This window comes from Nicotiana tabacum, chromosome 17, assembly GCF_000715075.1.
Source record: "Nicotiana tabacum cultivar K326 chromosome 17, ASM71507v2, whole genome shotgun sequence".
Taxonomy (NCBI): Eukaryota; Viridiplantae; Streptophyta; class Magnoliopsida; order Solanales; family Solanaceae; genus Nicotiana; species Nicotiana tabacum.
The window spans coordinates 70527782-70551438 of NC_134096.1; the positions used below are offsets into that span (position 1 = coordinate 70527782).

The window sequence follows — 23657 nt, forward strand, 5'->3', positions numbered from 1 at the left end:
CTCCCCTCGTTTAGTCCTTGAGTGAAAGCTTGTACAACCCAATCGTCAGTGACCGGTAGTAGATCCATTCGTTCCATTTGGAAACGACATACGAACTCTCTTAGCATCTCGTTGTCCTTTTACCTTACCTTGAAAAGGTCTGGCTTCCTGGTCTCGACCTTTATGGCTCCAGCGTGTGCTTTTACGAAAGAATATGCAAGCATAGCAAAAGAATCGATATAGCTAGATGGTAAATGATGATACCATATCATTGCCCCATTTGACAAGGTTTCCTCGAACTTCTTAAGTAGTATGGATTCGATCTCGTCATCTTCTAGATCGTTCCCTTTATGGCACATGTGTAAGAGGTGACATGTTCGCTGGGGTCGGTCGTTCCATTATATTTAGGAATTTCGGGCATGCGAAACTTCTTTGGGATCGGTTTAGGAGCCGCGCTTGGGGAGATGGCTTTTGTACGAATTTTTTGGAATCCAAGCCCTTCAATATCGGTGGTGCCCCCGGGATATGATCAACCCTGGAGTTACAAATCTCTACTTTCTTGTCGTTTGCTTCAATCCTCTTTTTTCCTGACTCAATTCGTTTTGTCAGTTCCTCTAACACCTTAATAATTTAGAGATTAGTCCCCGATTCTTGTTCATTTAATCTTACAACACCTGGCCCCGTTTCGTGGGTGACTTCTCGGGGTGGACCGGGCTCGGCCCTGCTCGGTGCCTGGGTTTGGCTCAGTAACTGAGCTATCGCTACCTGCTGAGCTTGCAACATTTCGAAAATCATACACAGGTTGATCCCGTCTTCTCCAACATTTTGGGTATTTCGAACTGCATATCGAGTTTTACCATGAATGCTTTTTTCGGGGTCGGAACGCTGGTTCGCCTCGATGGCCACATGCAAATTATCGTCAATCGGATCTATGGCTCGAACTCCAACGGGATCGACTGGTGGCCTTTCATCCCCAGTCGTCAGGTTGTTGTTCTCATCTTGAAGGCCAGCTTCGTTGTCGATAGGTATGGCCATTAATTGAGAGTTCATCATTTTTAACCTGTAATCAAAGATACTTCCATGAGTAAGTGTAAAATGATGTGTTTTGCAGAGATTCGTACCAAACAACCACTGTTATCCTTAGCCCCACGGTAGCCGCCAAACTGTTTACCCAAAAAAAGGATAGAGTTGAATTTATACGTAGTTCTAAGGATAAGAGTTGAATTTATACGTAGTTCTAAGGATACGTGGTATAACTTGGTATAAATCGGAAAAGTAAGTAGAAATATATCGAATAGTGACCGTATAAATGAATGAAATACAAATCAAATTGAGTAGAGAATGATTTATAAACAAGCAAGATGAATCAATGTTCAAAGCCCAAAAATGGAGAATCTTTACTATATGTGTGTAAATCTCAATAATTTCTGAATATGAGAGTGTATCAATGTACGCTTCTCTGGATCTCTCCTCTTACAGAAATGATACCCACTCTTAATATAGTGGAAAAATCGTACTTTGGATATAATAAAAATACATAATGGGGATCCCATGATAGATTAGTTAATTAGCTTTTCCTTAATTTCCGCCGAGATTCTCTCCCTAAGTGCGGCTGCAACGGCTCTATGTCTCTTAGATCGATCTTGGTCGGTCTTGGTATTGGTCGATCTCCGGATCTCGAGCTCGATATTGACTCTAGCTCGATATTGACTCGAGCTCGATATTGACTCGGGCTCGGTATTGATCGGTCTCTGGCTCTTGAGCTCGATAACACTATTTCATATCATAGCTCGATATTGATTCGAGCTCGATATTGATCGATCCCTGAATCTTGAGCTCGATAACCTGGCTTTACTTCTTATCTCGATGTTACAATGACGACCTTCGGTTCATCATGTTCCAACCTCGATTAATTACACGTAGGATAAACTCGGATTTGACGTTATACACATATGTAGATCATTCTAATAGAATATCCTTGCATTTCCGGCTGCCATATAACCAGCTTTTTCTAAATATTTAGAATCTTTTTTATCACCATCCAAGAAGACTGCTTTCCACCAATAGTCTGTTTTTCTCTTGGCATAAGTTCCATAAGAGTTTGCACACAACAGCTCTCAATTCCAGGTTAAAATGTCAAGGATATTAAGACCACTAGCTGACTTCTATACCTCCAGTCCATAAGAATTTCTAACTTTAAATGTGTACATAGTGGATACTAATAACGACTGAGTAGGAATGAGTTTTAATTTATGGGAGTTCATAATCTTTTTTCCAAGAAAGGAAAAAGTAAAACATGGAAAGTTTAGTAGTTTCTTTTGAGAGAAAAAAAAAATCAATTATGGTAAATGTGTTACTCTTTATAGAATTCGGAATTCGAACGTGTCTCGAAAATTACTGCAAACAACTAACAACATTTGTTCTATCGATCCTTTTTTTCTTTCTTTCTTCTTACTTTATTTTTTTTTAAAATTAAAAAAGAACGAACAAGTAATCAATGAAACAAAGAATCCTCTTGGATTTGGTCATATTCAACTCTATTTTTTTTCAGAATTTTCAGCTCTAATTGAAATAGTATCTAGATGAAATAGTATCTGTATTTGCTATTATGGGAAACCACAATACGGCTACCTCAAAGTCCACTACAACTTGGTTTGTAACAATAACAAATGCATCTATATATTTATATATTTTCCCCTAAGGTTTTCCCGCTTATATATTTGTTTAACAGTATTCTATATTTGTTTAACAGTACCCTTGTTCTTGTACATTCTGCTTTTTAGTTCTTACATTTTTTATTAGCCACTTTCAATTAAACCCCTCCCCAATCCCACCTCACCAAGCATAAGTCTCCTTGCTTTCTTTATAGGTATGCTACACCTTGACATTCATAGCTAGTACTGAACTGGTCCATAATAAAGACATGACTAGCACATTCGTTTCAATAGACTCTTCTTCATAACTATTAACTCCCTAACATTTATGCCTTGCACGTAAAACATATAACCCGTCCTATATAAAGACATGCCTTCCCAATTCCCATCAAGGGAAAACAAAAAAAGGAGAAGGGGAGAAAAAAAAAGTACTGAGCAAAAAATGGCCCTTCCTATTGCAAATGATCAAGAAAGTGTGGCTTCTAGCAAAAAAACAGTGAAGAAAATCAGCATTATTGCCATTTCTTCCATAGTTCTTGTTGGTTGTATTGTGGCTGCTGTTGTTGGTATAACGTACGCCAAAAATAATGGAAATTCATCAGGCAGTCAATCCAAGTCTTTTTCCACAGCAATTAAAGCTGTTTGTGACGTAACGTTATACCCTCAATCATGTTACAACAGCCTTGGTCCTCTAGCCAAATCAGACAACCTTAAACCTCAAGATATTTACAAATTATCTGTCCAAGTTGCTATCAACGAGCTCTCTAAAGCTTCGGATGAGTTCTTCAATATGCCACAAGTGAAAAATATTTCTGATCCTATGGCTGTTAAGACCTTAGGAAATTGTCATGAACTTCTTTCACTTGCACTAGACAGCCTCAATGAATCTCTTTCTATCCCAAGCAAGTCGTTATTCGACGGGTTTTCTGACCTCAAGACAAAGCTAAGTGCAGCTGGAACATACCAGCAAACATGCATTGATGGTTTTGGGGATATTACTTATGCTTCTGATACGGCTTCCAATAAACTTAAGAATTCGGGTCAACATACTAGTAACAGCTTGTCCATTGTTGATATCATGGATCAATCAATCCAGGATTCAGCGGACTCCATTGATCGTATGGGTCGAATTGGGAGACGTCGTTTGATGAATTTTGATGGAGATTTTCCTAGCTGGATGGCTTCAAAAGATAGGAAATTGCTTCAATCTTCAAAAGGAAAAAGTTTGATCAAAGTGGACGTTGTGGTAGCTAAAGATGGCTCTGGGAACTTTATTAATATCAGTGATGCTCTTGAGGCAGTGCCTGAGAAGAGTAACAAAAGGTTTGTGATTTATGTGAAGAAGGGAGTTTATGTGGAGAATGTTATAGTTGAGAAGAAGAAATGGAATGTTATGATGATTGGTGATGGTATGGATGCTACCACTGTCTCTGGCTCTCTCAACTTTGTAGATGGCACTCCCACTTTCCAAACTGCAACTTTTGGTAAGTCGTTGTTCCAATTTTGCATCAGACAAATAGTGGTTCCTACAAATTTTTAAATCCTAAGCAATATACATGCATGCTCTAAACTTCTAATGCTTCTTCCATTTTTCTTCTTACACAGCTGTGTTTGGCAAGGGATTCATAGCTCGTGACATGGGTTTCCGCAACACAGCAGGTGCAGCCAAGCATCAAGCCGTGGCTCTAATGTCAACTGCTGATCTCTCTGTCTTTTACCGCTGCAAATTCGATGCTTACCAAGACACGCTATACTCACACTCCAATCGCCAATTCTACAGAGAATGCAGTATTTATGGAACAGTGGACTTCATATTTGGTAACTCAGCAGTTGTTTTTCAAAACTGCCACATACTTCCTAGGAAACCAATGCCTGGCCAAATGAATACCGTCACAGCTCAAGGCAAGATCGACCCAAATCAAAACACTGGCATTTCTATTCAGAATTGCACAATTTGGCCCTCAGCAAATCTCACCGGAGTCCGTACTTTCTTGGGTAGGCCATGGAAAAACTATTCCACAACCGTTATTACGTCTACAACAATGGCCAGCTTTATTGATCCTACAGGGTGGTTGCCTTGGGTGGGTACTACAGCACCAGATACTATTTTCTACGCTGAATATAAAAACTTCGGACCTGGGGCTGTGACTAAAAATAGAGTCAACTGGAAAGGATTGAAATTGAATATTACTAGTAAAGAAGCTAGCAAGTTTTCTGTTCAGAAATTTATTCAGGGTGACAAATGGCTCCCATCTACTGGAGTCAGCTTCAAGAAGGATATCTGAGTGAGATAAAGCTACGGTGGAGTCGACATCTTTATTCTTTTCTTCTCTCCAATAAGGTTGATTTTGTTTTCTGTTTCACTTTATTTATACTGAGGGGAGAGGGGTTTTCCTTTTTTTATTTTTTATTTTGGGGGGTGGTTGGTTTGGTACTGCTTTTGGAGCCCAAAGAGCCTAAGAGTACGTTATACACGTTAGAACCCCTAAACTGCTGCTTCTTATCTCTAAACGTTGGTTGATTTGTACTCAATTTTCAAGGGAAATTTTTTTCTTTTGCTGGACTTCACGTTTAGTTAAAGGCATTCTTAACCATGATTTTCAATGAACATAATTACCTGTGAGATGCGACAAATTCAGTCCTGTGATTCCCAGTGCCAGCACAAGAGTTTTATTTTAATCAAAGTACAAGTAGAAAAAGCATTTTTTGTCAAACACATTATTTTGAATTGGAATAGCAAAGGGAAACTCTGTAAAGTTAGAAGGGTTTACGGCGTCGTCTTCCAATGGCACTCTTAGAGCTGGAAACATGCAAAACACTAATGTCTACCACAGTTTCAGTTCAATAGGAAATAGGCTGGAGCTACGCAAGTAAACGAGTTAACCGCAGAAACCACTATGTGACCTATATATAGGCCCAAATGTATCCTGAAACGATATACCACTAAATATTGAATCTAGCAGAGTTCACAGTTTAACTTGCAGGAGAAAATATATAACTCAAAGCCTAACCAATATGTTTTTAAAATCCAAATCAAATTGAGACTCTAATAAATTAGAAAGCATGTGAACTATCTAAAAGCAATATTTCACTTTATCATTTTTAGTTGCTAAAGACTGGCCTTCCAGTATATTCCTTTTTAACAGTATTGCATAACTGAGCAGGAAATGGAAAGAGCCACGCCATCCATTACAGAATGCCAGTAGGAGGATTTTAACACTTCAAAATCCACATTGTATCTAACTGAACATAAATATTATAAAAATCAAATGGAACAAACCTCTAGATAAGCACAAATAACTGGTCTGTTGCAATGTATCAGCAAATTACAGTCTCAAGACTAATCACGGATCAACATCCATTGTTCTCATCAAAATTGCAGTAAAATAAAGTACTAGTATTACTAGAAACCATAACGACAACCTCTGGCTGAATCACTTCAATGGAATGAACCTTTTTTAGACTACTTCAATGGAATGAACCTTGAAGAGTGAGTAGCACCAATACCGGGCCTACCGTGCTTGACAGGCTTGTATGAGATTGAGAACTCAGCTAAATAGTGGCTAATCATTTCAGGCTTGACCTCAATTTGATTGAATGTTTTCCCATTGTAGATTCCAATAACGCTTCCAATCATCTCAGGTACAATAATCATGTTCCTCAAATGTGTTCTGACAACCTCTGGCTTCTCACCTGGTGGAGCCTCGCGTTTCTGCATGAACACGTTTAGATGTATCAATAAAAAGAAAACATGGTCCTAAATACCCAATTAGTGCCAAAACCTATCAAATGCTACATCAAAATCCAAATGTTACAGCGAAGCCAAACTTGCCAACCATTAAACATTGAGTGCAAGCATTAAATCCTGTTTCTTTCTGTAGGAAGAGGTGGTTGCCTGAGGAAAGTGACTTCTGATGAATAGGAATTGAACATCAAAAGCCCTTCCCCCCTCCCCCAAAAACTATTGACAAGTAGAACTTCCGGATCTATTGCAAACAGGAAAAGAAGAAAACACAAGGAATAAATCAAAAGTCAAGGTCATGATACCTAGTTCTGGTAAATTCTACTTTAGCAAGCATGCACTCCCAACTCATGTGATTGTCACCCAAGTGTTAACACCACATTTGATAGTAATAATCCTCAAATCAAGTCAACATATAGTATTGTGACTCTCATCAAAAAAATTATAGTATTGTGTCATTTTAAACTCTGCAAACGAAAGTGTTAAAACTATAAATTGAAACTATAGCGGCAGAAAAAAGACAGCAACTATGGAATAATATAGGGCATTCCCCTCACTTTGGCAGCAAGTTGATGCAGCAAAGTGGCCAGGGAGTCCCCAAACAATTATTGTGCGCCTACACACATTGTGTGCCACAAATAAAAACCTCACTCTGTGGTATACCACGCCACCTCTTGTTCACGAGGGAAGCGCTCGGCCTTAGGCGCCTAAATTCTAGACTACTCAGTTACCATCAGTATGTTACGCATAAAAAGCACAAATAAATTTAAATCAATCATTATACTAATATTTTTCATCTTGTATCTCGATTTCCCATTTCAGTGGTATTTAAACACATGCGCTAAATTCTATAAAGCGTCAAGCACTCTGCAGTTCCAGTAATACAATTTTCTCCAAATTCACTGGAATAAACTAAATAAATTGGACCTGGCTGTTACTGAGGTAATGAAAACCAAACTCATGCTTAACATTCAAAACAAATATTAGTTTTTGCATTAGGAGCATGTTCCCTGTAATTCTTTACTATAGAAATAGTTGATATTGAGCATCAAATAAATAATTCCCATTTCAGAGAAAGCTAATTGGTAAACTGATCTTACCGCCTTACGCAGCTTCTTGATCAAAGCCATTGGCTTCCTCTTCAAACCCCTCTGGAACCTAACACAATTACAAATCAAGATGAGTTTTTTCACATATGAAACACCTCTCCATCTTCAAAAATATGAGCTTATACATGGGGGAAAACTTATACATTTGGAGAGTAAAATTGCTGCTTCTTCGACATCTTGCAAGCACTCAGGCAATTCCAATTTATGTGACCCTATTTGCGAGTAACCTCTACCTAAACTCAAAAACGATTTAACTTAACCTTCTTATTTTACCCTTAGTGAAAGACTTTTACAGCCTTTATAGACACACATATGACATAGTAGCATGTTTAAGACCATAAGCATCAAAAGTCTTAATATGGATATACCACATAGATGTCATGGGATGTCAACACCACAAGTTTCAACTGTCTTAATTTTTTCTTACTGTAAAAATTCCAATATAGAAACTTATGATTGCTGAACTTTTTGTAGTTTTTAGAAATACTCTTGTTACAAAAATTGTACAAGTATGAGTCCTGTCATTAAACAGCGCCCAAGACCGTGTTTTCTTAGGGTAAAGAACAGATTTACATTGAATTAAAGTTCAGCGGCTTATAATTCGACAATTAAACAAGCTCATACTAAACAAATTAATAACAATTTAATAAATATACATTCGTAAAAAAAAGGTACCTTCTGCGAGGACGAGCAGGGAAGAGCTTAACGAGCTCATCGGTAGACATGTCAAGAAGAGCATCCAGATCCACTCCTCTGTAACTGAACTTCTTAAACGTTCTCTTCTTAGGCTGTCCGGCCGCAACATCAGCACCTTCAACGTCCGCCTACAGAAAAAAAACTGTTAAAACCAGAAACATCGAAATAAGAAAACACATTTCGAGAGAAAATCAATTACCATGGCTTGGAATTGAACTAGCAGTGAAGTAAGCACCTACGGAAGTGACTGCGGCTAGGGTTTTGAGGGAAAGATGATGAAAGATAAGTTACTGAGTAGTGAGAGCCATATATAAGGATGGGTGTAGGGTTCGAGTATTTTCATGGGCTGGGCTTCAGAAACTGGCCCCATGTGTTACCTCTTAATGGGTCAATAGCCCATATAAACGCCAGAATTTATTTGGAATTAATTCGACTTTTATTTCAATCTTCTGTATTTTAAACAAAGTTTCGATCTGACAAAGAAAGAAATATAATTTTAAAGTATAATTATCATTTTTGCTCAAGTATACATATGTAATAGTAAGTCATTATAGTCACTAAGCTAGCGTTTGGCCATAGATTCCCAAATTTGTTCTGAAAAATTTAAATTGGATGAAGTTTGATTTGAAGATGAAAATGTGTTTGGACATCAGTTTTCAAAACATATTTCTCAAATTTATTTTGGAAAAACATGAAACATGACTTATACCCACAAGTTCTAAAAACTATCACAAATATCCAACAATACCATTATCAATAACATTCATTATATTATCGCAAACCATAGTCCTGAACATAAATAAATTTGATACAAAATTATCATTTTTATAATGAACTACATGATACACTATCAGGTGACCGAGAAGACGACGCAACATTATTACAAAATAATAAATTATGGGCTCTTTTATAAAATACAAAAGTTTGGGGCAATTTTTAAAAAATATAATAGTGATATTTTGGCCCAAAACCAGCTTTTTGGGATTTGGAATTTTGCCAAAATGTAGAAAAAATCTATGATCAAACATATGTTTGTCAAATAAAATTCAATTTTATTTTAGCAAAATCTATGGCCAAACGGGTCCTAAAAGATTCATGTACAAGTATTTCTTTGAGCCACAACACAAATTATCCAATATAAAAAGTGATTACAGATGATCCCAAATACCTCAATGGAGGTAATACATTGTGGAAACTAGAGATAGAATAGACCAAGCGTGACACCGAGTTCATCCACCTGAACAGGATCTGAACCGAAAAATCGCATCAAATTGAAAAATTAAATCAAATCGATTAAAAAATTCGATTGGGTTTGGGATGTAATACTTAATAGAACTATAAAGTGCACTTATTTTATTTACTTTAAATAATGGGTTGTATCACTTTCTTATCGAGTATTATTCAAATGCGTCAATCATCTCATCGTTCTTTCATATTCATATGTCAAGATTTCTTATATCGTTTTCAATTTTGAAGTGGTATTCTGATAATTTAAAATTTAATAGAACGTATCATTATTTAGGTATCAAATTGATTTTATATTTAATTATTAAATTAGGTTAATCTTGAAGGCGTACATCGACGAAAAATAATTATTTGGGGACTAAGAAATAACTATCATGTGTTACTAAAAAAAAATACTCTCATACGAATATTTTAATAGATCATATGTTTTCAATTTTTTTCAATTTCTAGTAAATATATATTCACTTATCAAAATTTTATCTATAACTTTAACAAAGTAAGACTAATATAATATTCATATAGCCAAAAAATCCAAAAATCCTGACAAAATCGAACCAATCCAAACCGATATAGTTGGTTTGGTTTGATTTTGATAAACTCGAACCAACTCGGTCCATTTACACCCCTACACTTAAATGCCTTTTTACTGTGCAGTTAGTAGCCAAGAGTTTGAAGAAAAAATCGGATAGCAACACTACAAAATAAAATTAATTAAACAAACAAAATCATATAGAGTCGTTTTCTTTTTTGTTTCGATATATTTAGACTGTTTCCACATAAAAAATATATATTCATTTCATTTAGTATACTGGAGCAAAAAATACTAATTTTCATATGTCGGTATACGTTTAGAAGGAATCAAATAAATTGATTAACCTATTGTCTATTGAAACATCTATATTTGAAAATTTTCATAACGAAAATTGATAATTATTCACTAATCAAATAACAATCTTACATTCATATATTCTTTTCAAATCTACCTAACATTAACGATTAAAACAATAAATGAACCACTCATTTGATTTAGAAGACTATAAAACTAAAGAAAATAACTTGAATATGTATATACAGCTTTATTACGGCTAAAAACATAGTATAAAGTAAGATTTCTAAAATAATAATTATTTATGACCATAAAAATTTATAAATTTACGTGTATGTATATGTATATAGTCAGTTTGCTTTTTATTTTTATTTTTATTTTTTAAATACCGAACCAAATCACATATTATTATTTTTAATTAAAATAAAATCAAACCAAATCAAAGAGCATGTTGGTTTGATTCGAATTTTTAATTTTTAGAACTTGCACTAGGTAGTTGATTTTACACGTGCTATTTAAGAATGGTTATAGGCCCTTCTCCTTCGGAAAGAAGAAAAGTATAAAAAGGAAACCTGCGATCTTTCAATCTTTTAGAATGATTCTTCAAGTAACATAAGAGAAGCAAATTTAGAAGTTGAGAACATGAAAGGAAAGGTTGAAATAAAAAGGCGCGGAGAAGACTTATTTTCATAAAAAGAAATATGGAAAAAATGATGGGGTTAGTAAATAAAAATGTACTTTATCAAGTAGTTTAAGTTTTTAGGTGATATGATTGCACACTTCAATATGATACCAGAACAGACATAGAGGTTCTGGTTTCGAGTGACATATACCAGAACAGACAGAAGTTATGGTTTCGAGTCTCACTGCTATTACGTATAGAAAAAATCGACATGCTTGGCTTAATAAATAAATAAAATCAAACCCCATGTGAGAGGTCGTGTTAAAGATATAATTAAACAAATAAAAGTATGTTAACTTTAATAACTTAAACTTTTAGATGAAATGATCACGCACTCCAATAGTGAAGTTGGGCTCTAAGTTGAATTTCATTGAAGACATATATGAGTCTTGATATTAAGATTTGACAAGCCCAATTAGACCCATATATTTGAAACTTTGTCAACTCAGTCATGTAGGGCCTAAAGTTGATTCTCATACGATTGAGGGTGTGTTTGATACGAAGGAAAATATTTTTCGAAAAATATTTTTCAATTTTTCCATGTTTGGTTGACTTAAATATTTTGAAAAATATTTTTCTCATTAACTCATTTCCTCCAATTGAAGGAAAATATTTCCCCTATCAAGAGAAGGGAAAACATTTTCCAAAACTCTTGTTCAACCTTCCCCACCCTATTTCCCATCCCCATCACCCCCCATACCTATCCCACCCTACCCCCACCTACCCCCACCACACCCACCCACCCTCCCGAAACCCCTGCTCTACCCCCACCCTAAATAGAATTATTATTAAGAATACTTTCTTTTCATGTTGTAGATACAATACTTTATTTTTTCATTTCAACAAAATGAGTATTTTTTTCATGATATAAAAAATATATTTTGTTTCATTTCAACAAAAAAGGTACTTTTTTTTATGATGTGGAAAAAGTATTTTATTTCATTTCAACAAAATGATGTAGTAAAAAGTATCTTTTTCATTTCAACAAAAAATTACTTTATTTTCATGATGTTGAAAAAGTAATTTCTTTTATTTCAGTAATATGATATAGTAAAAAACATCTTCTTTCATTTCAACAAAAAAAATATTTTCTTTTCATGATATTGAAAAAGTATTTTCTTTCATTTCAACGAAATGATGTAGTAAAAAGTATCTTCTTACATTTCAACAAAAAAAAGTACTTTCATTTCATGATGTTTAAATTTTTTTTTTTTATTTCAACAAAATGATAGTAAAAACTATCTTCTTTTATTTCAACAAAAACGTACTTTCTGTTCATGTTGTAGAAAAAGTATTTTCTTTCATTTCAACAAAATGATGTAGAAAAAAGTATCGTCTTTCATTTATAAAAATAACACTTTCTTTTTATGATATAGAAAACGTATTTTCTTTCATTTCAACAAAATGATTTAGTAAAAAGTATTTTCTTTCATTTCAACAAAATGAGTATTTTCTGTTCATGATTTAGAAAAAATATTTTCTTTCATTTTAATAAAATGAATACTTTTTTTTCATGTTGTAGAAAAAGTACGTTCTTTTTCAACCAAAAAAAGAGTATATTGTTTTTAGTCATATAGTACTAATTTTAACGTTATTTTTGAGTGAAAAAGTAAAGCAGCATGTAGTCTCTTCTGATTTTGTGTGAATTTTTAAAAGAATAATTAAATTCTTGAAGAAAATAGAGTCCTGAAAATGTTGGGTATTTAGGTTTTTTTTGGGTGGGGGTGGGGGAGCATAAGAAACATGAGAATTTGGGGGAAGGGGGTAAGGAAAGTAGCATAAAAAATATTTTATACTCTCTAAACAAACACTAGAAAATATTTTTCGAAAAAGTTTTTTCACACCAACCAAACATGGAAAAATAAGTGATAAAACTACTTATTTTCCAGAAAAATAAGTGATAAAACCACTTATTTTCATGAAAAATATTTTTATATTTTTCATGAAAAATATTTTACTTCGTACCAAACACACCCTAAATATCAAATGTTTTGTAATTTCTCTATATCTAAATAATGGTCCTTCAAATGGCTATATGTGCACTTAGGGCGATTTACTAGAATGGCCTTGAAAGTTGGTAGTCTTGAACTTTTCCCTTTTACCCCATTACTTGAAGATTGCCCATGGAGCAAACCGGGACAAAAGAAAAAAAATTCAACACCACTGTTGAGATATATGCAATTTTTTGGTGCACTTGCCCCCTTGAACACCCCTAGTTAAACAAAAGATAAAATGGTAATATAAGCGCAGTTTGCCATACATCTGAACTTCGGGGCAAAGTAGCAGTTTGTAAAATTCGAAAGGATCAGAATGCTAAAATTGAATATTTGGTCTTCGACCGCAACATAGGCACCGCTTCTCACTCGTCCGCTACTCTCACTAATCACTGGAGTTGTTTACATTGCAGGTATGTAATTTTCACTCATCCTATGTAATTTATTTTTTTCAGCTGTAAAAATTCGAAACTTGGGAAATTGTTCAAGTTTTTGTAAATTGGATTTACATAATGGAGGAAACAACAGGAATTATGTGCTATAATTTGGTGTTTATCTGGTTCTCGAGCATAATTTAACTGTTTTTTTCTTATTTTATTTTTCATTTTATCCAAATTCCGTTTATTGAGCAACCCTTTTACTGCTGTCAGCCTATTTGGGAAGTGCTAGTAAGGTTCTCAAAAACCCAGAGGAGAGGCAAAACAGAAACGTTCAGAGACCAATATTCTAGGAAAAGATGTTTTCAAATCATCTAATGAGTTACATGGTATGTAGTTGGTGTAGGAAAATGGAACTACTTTTAATGGTAAACTTATAGTATTTGTTTGCTAATAGGAAACATTGCTTCCCAATAGGATGATTGTTACGTTTTTGGAAGGGGCCAGGAGTATAGTGCGTTAGAAAGATTCCTGTTGTTGGAGCTGCATATTTGTAAATGGATGGCATAGTTGGATAATAAGCTCAACAAAGTATGTTTGAAGCTTAGTTTAGATGTATGTGAGAGGCTAGATAAGCTTATTACTTATTTGGGTGATAAATGATGGGACTTGGGAGTTTTAAGAATCTGAATAGAGAAAATAAGGTTCTTATTCCATTGAGGCAGAGCACTAGAAGTTCTATAGATTACAACCACTTTCCGACCGGAGGACTTAGCTCAGCTATGAGCTAATGTATCAACAGCTCACTTTCCTTAAAATATTTGATATTATGATAGATCACACCATCCATCAAGTGTGTTCTGAATTAAGTAAAACCCTATAGTCAATGACTTCAACTCAGAGAGGAGTTACAACACTTCTAAGATGGAAAATTCCCTATTGAAATGTGAAGAGTGGGATTATACTAGAGAGAAGATTCACAACAGAAATAGTGTTTGCCCCAGGGTTTTGGTCTAATGATAAGAGTGCATTGCTTGATCTGTGGGTTATGCGCGGTCATGAGTTCAAATTGTGCCACAAACAAAAACCTGATATTTACGTGAGAAGGGTAGAGGGATGGGCTTACTATCTACAAGTTTCAAACCGAGAGCCACCGGCCCTTGGGAAATTCTCGGTTATAAAAAAAGTGCTTATTATTCTTTAGTCTGTGGAAGCATGCAGTAGACTAACACTCCCTCTTTTACTTTATTTTGTTCTTTTGGTTCAGAATATGTGAAATTGCTCGTGATTGGACGCTTAGGTTTGCAGCATGTTATGAAAAACAAAAGCACAAGGCAAGGTGTATGACTTAAGGCTTGAGGTGAACGTATTTAAGAGATTATTATTCTTAGTGTATTAATAAGGTAAATATGATCTAAAAGTACAGAATTGATAAGAAATATAAGGGGAAAGAAAAAATAGATAGAGGATAAAGAAAACAGAAGAAAGAATGAATAGATGCCGTGATTGACTGGAATTTCATATACGAGCACCACTTCTCAAAAAAAAAAAAGGGAAAATAATAAATACAATATACGAGCACGGGGTGTTATCAGTGGAGAATCTACTCTCAAAAAGGAATGAGGGGGAGAGGAGAGGTAGAGGCTACAAAATCCCCGGCTTCACCTATGAGTGTGTTCATATTTCTAAATATAATAATTAAGCTAGACAAATCAATTTGGATTGTAATTTCTTAAATCCAAAAACCGAAATTCCAAACCAAACTTTTCATATCCAAGCTGATCTGCATGAACGCCTATCCCTACTTCTTATGCGTCTGTAGATTTTAAGAAGTTTATCTGACAATATGATAAATTTTTGGGGAGTATTAACTTTTCCTGAATTTTGGATGATTTCCATTATTAGTATTTATTACCAATGTTGAATTTCATTGTCCTATTCTTTCACTAACACACACTCTTGTTGGCGAACAGGCTGTTTAGGTTCCAAGTTTTTGTTAGCATTCTCAGGCTAATAACTTGTGGTTCTTGAGGCATAATCTTGGCATTGACACATCTCCTTTACAGGGCTCCCTTCTCTTAAAATGCTTCAATCTCTGTATAAATGCCAAAGACACTTGTGTACAAAGATCAGGAAAAGCAGCGTCTTCGTGCAGTTTGTGTCAACTAGCTGTAGCAGCAACATCACAAATGACGAGAGCAAGTCACTCATTAGCTTGTGTCGCAGGAAGTCGCATGGTTTATCAAAAGAAACCATCATTAGTGAAGCAAAAACAGTCCAATTAGACACTCATGCATGTTCAGAAGTTTCAGCTGTAGTTGACTTCTTCCAAAACCATGGGTTTTCTGCAACCCAAGTGAAGAAAATAGTTAGAATGCGCCCTTGTTTATTAGCATCGAAGGTGGACAAAACCCTAAAGCCCAAGTTGAAGTTCTTGCAATCAATTGGCTTTTCTGAAGATGAATGCAGCAAGATTATCTGTTATAACCCCAACATACTCCTCAGTAGCATAAGGAAACTACTGACTCCATCCTTTGATTCCCTGAAGACTTTCATGGGTAGTAAAGTGCAAGCAATGGATGCCGTCAGACGAAGTCCACAAATCCTTAGTCGAAAGATCTCTCATAATTGGAAGCAGACTGTACAGGTATTGCACCAAATTGGTATTCCTGATTCTCAAGTTTCAGAGTTTATTTTCAAATCTCCAATTATCTTGACCATAAATCCCCAAAAAATGAGTGTGGTTGGCTTGAGGCTCAAGGAAATGGGGTTTGATGTTACTTCTCCAGCATTTAGGATAGCTTTTACCACAATGTCGAAAGTTAGTCACTCCAATCTGGAAAGGAAATTGGAAACCTACAGAAGTGCGGGCTTTTCAGATGAGGAGATCCTTAATATTTTCAGATCACAGCCGACTTGCATGTTTTATACTGAGGAGAATATCAGGTCACTTGTGGCATTCTATGTTGATAGACTACATTTGAGCCCGTCACACTTGTCACAAAGACCGGCTTTTCTATTGCGTAGCCTGAAGAGGAGGGTTATTCCAAGGTGTTCTGTGATGCAAGTTTTGTGGTCAAGAGGCATTGTTCCAGAAGCTGGCAAGCTATCCACTATATTAATGATTAGGGAAAAGGACTTCTTACAGAAGTATGTTACTAGATATGAAGCAAAAGTTCCTGAACTGCAGGCTGCCTACCAGGGCGAACTTATGTTCAAAGAGTACAGTTTTCATTTGCGTGAAATTCGCCAGATTTCAATGTCAAAGGGATCATCTTCAAAAACTAAAGTAGCTTAGTCCTCGCACCATATGCTGTCTCATACCTCTTCAGTTTTCTTGTTTTAGCACCATTTGCTATCAGAAGCTTAGTTTTTGAACCACTTGCTGTCACATTCTTGGTGTTTGATTGCATGAAGATCATCCCAAGTAAAAGTAGATTATGATACTTCGAAGCCGTTGGGGTGGTCATTTGAATATTTATATGAAGGTGTTTGACTACGTGAAGTTTAAGAAAAAAAGAAAGACTTTTGAAAATTATGGTATAAAATATGACACACTTTTGGATATATACTCATGTCATTTAAAGTAAAATAAAAGGTTTATTCTTTATAATTAAAATGTATATTACATTGTTTAATCAATTTAAATATTGTTAAAACGAAAGGAAAGATATTGTATCTTGTATAACTTTTTTACATGATGATTAATTGTACAAAAATACACCATTCAGTATAAATTAAAAATTCACTCCAGAAGAAGGAGAAGAGACGAAATAGAAATAAAAACGAACAAGACGAAGAGAGTTGTGACATGTATGTTAAACTGACGAGGGATAGCTCGATAAATAGAAATTTGATAAATATATCTTTATATTGAACATACTAATTTTTTGCTTAGCAAAAATTTGTAATTTCTTTACAAAGTAGAAAATGTACTTTTGAGGCTGAAAACTATTACTACCGATGCACATGCTATTAACCAAACTGTAATAAGTCGTAGAAATGGAAAACTTTCTTAGTTTGGCATTTATCTAAACTTTGGGCAAAAGTAGCGGTTTTTTGAAACTCAAAAGGTTCTGAATGCTAAATTTTAATATTTCGTCTTCGTCGGTAAAATGGGCATCTACTGCTCACTTTGTTCGCCACTCTCACCTGGAGTTGCAGGTATGTGATCTTCACTCCTTCCTATGTTTTTTTTTTTTTTTTAAAAAAAATAAAATATTCTAAACATGGAAATGCTTCGCTGTTATATTTTGTGTACATTGGATTTATATAATAGAGGAAACAACAGGAACTATACGCTATAAATAGGTGATTATCTGGTTCTTGAACTTAAGTCTCATATTGTAACTTGTTTTATTTTTCATTCTATCCAAATTCCTTTTCCTAAGCAACCCTTTTTTACTCTTCTTCGTCCCTTTTGTTTTCTGTCTATTTGTTGTTCCTTTCTTTTTATTTGAGCTTCGGGTAATTCTGAAGTGTGTGTGTATGTGTATAAAGGGAAATTGCATAACCCATCTTTTAGTTCATTATATTTTTTCCTTTTCCTCGCAATTTTTTTTTTAAAAAGAGAAAGAAGGAAAGAAGGTAAGATGAAAGCCTATTTATTCTATAAAATTTCATGCTTTTTCAAAAAATTATATTTTTAGTTCACTTTTGGATTGATTCTTATCTTAAAGAGAAATTGAGGGTATGAGTTGTTATATGATATTGGACAAACCTCACCTCATGAGCTATCTTTTGAGTTTGAGTTAGGTCCAAGGTCCATTTTTCTCAATATGGTATCAAGCCAGACCAAAGGCGGATCCATTATTTGGAGCTTTCGGGTGCCATATAGCTTTGAACATCCATGTGGTCGTTGTTTATACATTTAGAAAGAGTAAATATTTTATCGGTTTGAGCAACTTTGGACTTCGGTTCGGATTACTTGTCTTTTTGATATATAATATAAATCGATTGAACAGAAAAATATGGTACTATAGTTATGATAGAGCAAAGATTTTGCAAAAGAAGATGTTATTTTAATTTTATGTGAAAAAAGGTAAATACTTAACTAATAAGAGACAGAAAAAGAAAGTCAAAAGTTAACAAATAAAGTAAGATAGTTAATATTAATTACAGAAGAAGAAAAAAGAGAATGGATTATATAATGATAGAAAGTTTAACGTGATGTGGCAAGCCAAAAGGTTAAAAAACGTTACTGTTGCCAGTGGGGTTCAATCATTCACCACCAAGATGGAATCTCCTACCCTTTGTCATTGGCACCTTTGTATCATTTGTTACTACGGGTGGCGCTTTAAATATATATATACGATTTCTTATATATATATATATATATATACACACACATACATACACAGAATTTCGACCGAAGCTTGCTGGTGGCGTACCACCCCCTCGGGCCTTGCTAGATCCGCCCCGAGCCAGACTCACTACGCCACTCGTAATGTTGCATTGTCCAATGGTGGTGCCATATTATGTCAATATTGGTTGATAGTATAGGTTGTAGTCTCTTTACATGATCTTCTCATGAGTTAGCTTTTTGGGTTGAGTTAGGTCCATATCCTTTTTCCTCAGCACTTTTCTCTTAGTACTTATAGCAATAGAGTAGTCATACAAGGATAGTCTATTTGCAACTGTAGAAATGTGGAATAACTTATTAATACTTATCCAAGTAAAAAGCTAGAAATATCTTATGATTTGGGTCTGCAAATCCCAATAATATTTATGGAAATCTATATGGACCAAACCACAACGAAGATTTTGAATAAAATGAGTAGGGAATGATTTCGAAGAAGGTGAATAGGAGACTTGTAGAACATGTTGCACTATTCAGCCTATTTGGTTTAAATGGACCAAATCATAGGGATGATTTTGAATAAACTGAGTAGGATATGATTTTGATGAAGTAAATAGGAGATCTGTAGAACATGTTGCACTATTCAGCCTATTTGGGAAGTGGTAGTAAGGCTCTCAAAAATCTAGAGGGGCAAAGCAGAAAAGTTTGGAGATCAATATTCTAGAAAAAGACGTTTTCAGATCATCTAATGAGTTACATGGAATGTAGTTGGTGTAGGGAAATGGAACTACTTTTCAATGTTAAATTTTTACTTCTTTGCTAATAGGAAAATATTGCTTCCCAACATGATGATTGCTATGTCTTCGGAAGGGGTCGGAGCTATAGTGCTTTAGAAAGATTCCTGTTGTTGGAGCTGCGTGCAAGAATGCATGACATAGTTGGATAATAAGCTCAACAAAGATACTGTAGCTAGTTTAGATATAGTTACCACTGTTTGTGGGAGACAAGATAAGCTTATCACTTTTTTGGGTGATAGATGTGGAACTTAGGTGTTTTAAGAATCTAACTAGCATTTTGGGCGGGAAGGGTAGAGAAGATAAGGCCTTATTCCAGTGAGGCTGCATGCTATAAGTTCTATCGATCACAACCACTTTCCTATAGGAGGACTTAGCTCAGCTAGTGAGCTAATATATCAACCCCTCACTTTCCTTCCAATATTTGATATACAGTTCACCACCATCCTTCAAGTGTGTTCTTGACTTGAGTAAAATCCTACGTTCAGCGAGTTCAACTCGAGTAAAATCCTACAGTCAGTGACTTCAACTCGGAGAATAGTATTATTCTGAGGAAACATGCAGTAGACTAACACTCGCCCTTTAATGTTTTCTTCTTTTGAATCAGAATGTGTGAAATTGATCTCTATTGGGGGCTTAGGTCTGCAACAATATTTGGAGAAAAGAAAGCACAAGGCAAGGTATATATCTTAAGGCGTGAGGTGAATTCATTTTGGGGATTGTTCTTCTTAGTGTAAAAAGTTGGATAAATATGATCTATAATTACAAAATTAATTGGAAATAGAAGGGGAAATAAAACTTAGATAGAGGGAAAAGGAAAAACAGAAAGAATGAATGAATGGATGTCGTGGTTTACTGGAAATATCATATACTGGCACCACTTATCCCAAAAAAAAAAAAAAAAAAAAAGTACGAAAGAAATACCATATACGAGCACCACTGGCGTTATCAGTGGAGAACCTAATTTCGGAAAAGAACAAAGGAGAGAGGAGAAAAGAGGCTTTAAAATCTTGGGCTTCATCACTGAATTTGTTGATATATCTAAATACAATGAAGCTAGACAAATCAAATGCGCTTAATATGTTTACTAAAAGAAGGGGGCTCCAGAGCACAAGTAATCTTCATCAATAAAAACATTAAGAGGCGCAAAAGATGAACAAAGCGCCAAAAGGCATGTGCCCTAAAGAAAATTTTTAAAAGTTGAATTTCTCACCCCTAAAAACACAAACAAGGAATGCTTCATCTGAAAATGGCATGAATATTAGCAGGAAATATCCTAAATTGATGCTCGACTAGTGTTAAATTTGGACTTGACTATGACTTGGATGCCAAGATTTGTTGCCCGTGTTGTAGACCTTAACTAGTATCTCAATGTGAGGCCGGTGTAGTCCTTTTCACACTCGGATAGATATATTTCATAATGGTGACAAAATCAAGTATTTTCTCTTACTTGTCAAAAGGGGGGAAAGAAGTCTTAACCAAGAGCACTCTTTCGAGCATCCCTACAATTGGGAAAGTCTTACGACTCCAAAGAAGTGGGGTGGAGGGGTGGGGGATTTGCTGATCTGATCCCTCGAGCATTATCTTCCACTGTTTCCTTATCTCGCTGGCAATAGTGGAATCCAATCTTTCTAGGTAGATCAGCAATAGCATAAAGTATATCCGAGTAACTGCAGCAATTTGATCAAAACCAACTAGAGGAAACTCATTGTTTGGCTTCAACTTTAATATACTGATCTGTCTTGTCATGCTGTTCAGAATTTCGTTTGGAATTGTGGGAATTGGCACTTGGCACTATGACATTAAGAAGTTTATCCGGCATTATGACAACTTTTTGTGGAATATTGACTTTTCCTGAACTTGGAGGATTTATATAATTACCAATGTTGAATTTCACTGTCCTATTCTTTCACTAACGAACACTCTTTTGTGGCAAACAGGCTGCTTACGTTCCCAGTTTTTGTTTGCATTGCCGGGATTATAACTTGTAGCCCTTGAGGCATGATCTTTGCATTCACATATCTCCTTCAGAGGGATCCCTTCTCTTAAAATGCTTCAATCTCTGTATAAATGCCAAAGAAACTTGTGTACAAAGATCAGGAAAAGTAGCCTCTTTGTGCAGTCTGTGTCAACTAGCTGTGGCAGCAACACCTCAACTGATGAGAGCAAGTTGGTTATTAATTTGTGTCACAGGAGGTCGCATGGTTTATCAGAAGAAACTCTCATTAGTGAAGCAAAACTACTCCAATTAGACACGCATACATGTTCAAAAGTTTCAGCTGTACCTGAATTCTTCCAAAACCATGGGTTTTCTGCAACCCAAGTGAAGAAAATAATTAGACTACGCCCTAAACTACTAGCATCAGGGGTGGACGAAACCCTAAAGCCCAAGTTGCAGTTCTTGCAATCAATTGGCTTTTCTGAAGATGAATGCAGAAAGATTATCTGTCGTAACCCCAACATACTCCTCTGTAGCATAAGGAAACTACTGACTCCATCCTTTAATTCCCTGAAAACTTTCATGGGTAGTAAAGTGAAAGCAATGGCTGCCATCAAGCGAAGTCCACAAATCCTTAATATGAAGATCTCTCATAGTTTGAAGCAGACTATACAGGTATTGCACCAAATTGGTATTCCTGATTCTCAAGTTTCAGAGTTTATTTTCAAATCTCCTGTTATCTTGACCATAAATCCCCAAAAGATGAGTGAGGTTGGCTTGAGACTCAAGGAAATGGGGTTTGATGTTACTTCTACAGCATTTAGGACGGCTTTTGCTGCAATGTCTATACTTAGGCATTCCAAACTCGAAAGGAAATTGGAAACCTACAGAAGTATAGGCTTTTCAGATGTCGAGATCCTTAATATTTTCAGATCGCAGCCGACTTGCATGTTCTATAGTGAGGAAAATATCAGGGCAATTGTGGCATTCTATGTTGACAGACTCCATTTTAGCCCGTCACACTTGTCACAAAGACCAGCTTTTCTATTGTGTAGTGTGGAGAGGAGGCTTATTCCAAGGTGTTCTGTGATGCAAGTTTTGTGGTCAAGAGGCATTATTTCAGAAGTTGGCAAGCTATCCTCGATATTAATGACTATGGAAAAGGACTTCTTACCCAAGTATGTTACTAAATATGAAGCAAAAGTTCCTGAACTGCTGGCTGCCTACCGCGGTGAACTTAAGTTCAAAGAGTACAGTTTTCATTTGCATGAAATTCGTCAGATTTCAATGTCAAGGGGATCATCTTCAAAAACTAAAGTAGCTTAGTGTTTGCACCATATGATGTCCCATATCTCTTTGGTTTTCTTGTTTAGCACCATTTACTGTCAGAAGCTTTCTTTTTGAACCATTTCACAATCTTGGTAAATGTAATGCTATTTCTACTTCTTGTTTCCTATTCTTAAGTTTGAACCGCTGTGTTTAGTGGTGAACATTACATAGAAAATACTCCCCATGAGTTTTCATATAGAATATGGTAATGTAATTCGATGAAGAATATTAAAAGAGAAGTTTTTGAAAGGAAGCTAAGTTTATCTCTCTCTAGGTTGGTCCTTTGACTATTCAATATCATCCATCTTTGTAAGCACAGTACAATAATAGAGTAGTAATCTTTTCCTTTATCTCATCAGCTATCAATTCGAACCATCTGCCTGTGGACACATAATCTAATATAATGATATTTCCAGAATTTAATCATCACGTGGAAAATTTGATAGCCATAACATTATGCTTCAATCATTAATTTATGTAGATGTTACTATTATCAAAGAGGTGGAACATCAAGGTGAAGGGAATGGAACTTCCAATTCCGAGCAGAGTGAAGAAAGCTTGGGATGAATGGAATATCCAAGTAAAGGGACAATTTGAAAAATTCTAGTCTTATTGGCAACCCTTCTATTCAAATATTGAAAGAAAGTGATGGTCCTGGTGATACTAGAAAGTGATGGTCCTGGTGATACTACCAAATTAAAGAGCTTGGACGTTGTTAAATATGCATATCATATTTTTAAGACATACAAAGGACATATTGTTGATCATAAATTTTACTCCCGAGGAATACAAGACAAGTCAAAAGCTAGTTCGCGACAATATAAAGGATGGAAATGAAGCTTTTAGAACAGTGGAGACTGAAATCTACATAATATACGACGCCTTACATACAAAGACCTCCCTTTTAGTTCGTCCCAAAAAGTACTTATTCATCTCCCGGTTGGTTTAATTTATTGGGTGTTTTGCTTTCATGGACAAGGAAGGATTTGGCT

The 23657-nt window shown here is 35.3% G+C and overlaps 4 protein-coding genes across 7 annotated transcripts; 3 read left to right on the forward strand and 1 right to left on the reverse strand.

The window, feature by feature from the left end:
- Window positions 1–3058: 3058 nt before the first annotated feature.
- On the forward strand, window positions 3059–5184 carry LOC107829076 (putative pectinesterase/pectinesterase inhibitor 46). Its single transcript, XM_016656508.2, has 2 exons — window positions 3059–4117; window positions 4239–5184. The coding sequence occupies exons 1-2, from the start codon at window positions 3076–3078 to the stop codon at window positions 4916–4918; spliced, it is 1722 nt and encodes a 573-aa protein (XP_016511994.1). The 5' UTR covers window positions 3059–3075; the 3' UTR covers window positions 4919–5184.
- Window positions 5185–5822: 638 nt separating this feature from the next.
- LOC107829071 (small ribosomal subunit protein uS19-like) lies at window positions 5823–8519 on the reverse strand. Its single transcript, XM_016656498.2, has 4 exons — window positions 8380–8519; window positions 8160–8308; window positions 7476–7533; window positions 5823–6345 (listed from the first exon to the last, which is right to left on the reverse strand). The coding sequence occupies exons 1-4, from the start codon at window positions 8380–8382 to the stop codon at window positions 6097–6099; spliced, it is 459 nt and encodes a 152-aa protein (XP_016511984.1). The 5' UTR covers window positions 8383–8519; the 3' UTR covers window positions 5823–6096.
- A 4513-nt stretch (window positions 8520–13032) lies between these two features.
- On the forward strand, window positions 13033–16869 carry LOC107829072 (uncharacterized). Of its 4 annotated transcripts, none has more exons than XM_016656502.2 (3): window positions 13033–13340; window positions 14572–14664; window positions 15371–16869. In XM_016656502.2, the coding sequence occupies exon 3, from the start codon at window positions 15388–15390 to the stop codon at window positions 16600–16602; it is 1215 nt and encodes a 404-aa protein (XP_016511988.1). In that variant the 5' UTR covers window positions 13033–13340; window positions 14572–14664; window positions 15371–15387; the 3' UTR covers window positions 16603–16869. The 4 variants fall into 4 exon arrangements, with proteins under 4 accessions (XP_016511988.1, XP_016511989.1, XP_016511986.1 ...); XM_016656500.2 differs by having other exon boundaries at window positions 13034–13340; window positions 15278–16869; XM_016656503.2 differs by lacking the exon at window positions 14572–14664.
- Window positions 16870–17329: 460 nt separating this feature from the next.
- On the forward strand, window positions 17330–22790 carry LOC107829073 (uncharacterized). Its single transcript, XM_016656504.2, has 2 exons — window positions 17330–17468; window positions 21338–22790. The coding sequence occupies exon 2, from the start codon at window positions 21448–21450 to the stop codon at window positions 22660–22662; it is 1215 nt and encodes a 404-aa protein (XP_016511990.1). The 5' UTR covers window positions 17330–17468; window positions 21338–21447; the 3' UTR covers window positions 22663–22790.
- The last annotated feature ends 867 nt before the right edge of the window (window positions 22791–23657 follow it).

Coding starts and splice junctions, on each gene's coding strand:
- LOC107829076 (XM_016656508.2), top strand. CDS start 3,076: ATGGCCCTTCCTATTGCAAATGATCAAGAAAGTGTGGCTTCTAGCAAA. Junction 4,118..4,238: donor TTTCCAAACTGCAACTTTTG/GTAAGTCGTTGT, acceptor CTTCTTACACAG/CTGTGTTTGGCAAGGGATTC.
- LOC107829072 (XM_016656502.2), top strand. CDS start 15,388: ATGCTTCAATCTCTGTATAAATGCCAAAGACACTTGTGTACAAAGATC.
- LOC107829073 (XM_016656504.2), top strand. CDS start 21,448: ATGCTTCAATCTCTGTATAAATGCCAAAGAAACTTGTGTACAAAGATC.
- LOC107829071 (XM_016656498.2), bottom strand. Junction 7,534..8,159: donor CCTGCTCGTCCTCGCAGAAG/GTACCTTTTTTT, acceptor TAATTGTGTTAG/GTTCCAGAGGGGTTTGAAGA. Junction 6,346..7,475: donor TCAAGAAGCTGCGTAAGGCG/GTAAGATCAGTT, acceptor GTGTTCATGCAG/AAACGCGAGGCTCCACCAGG.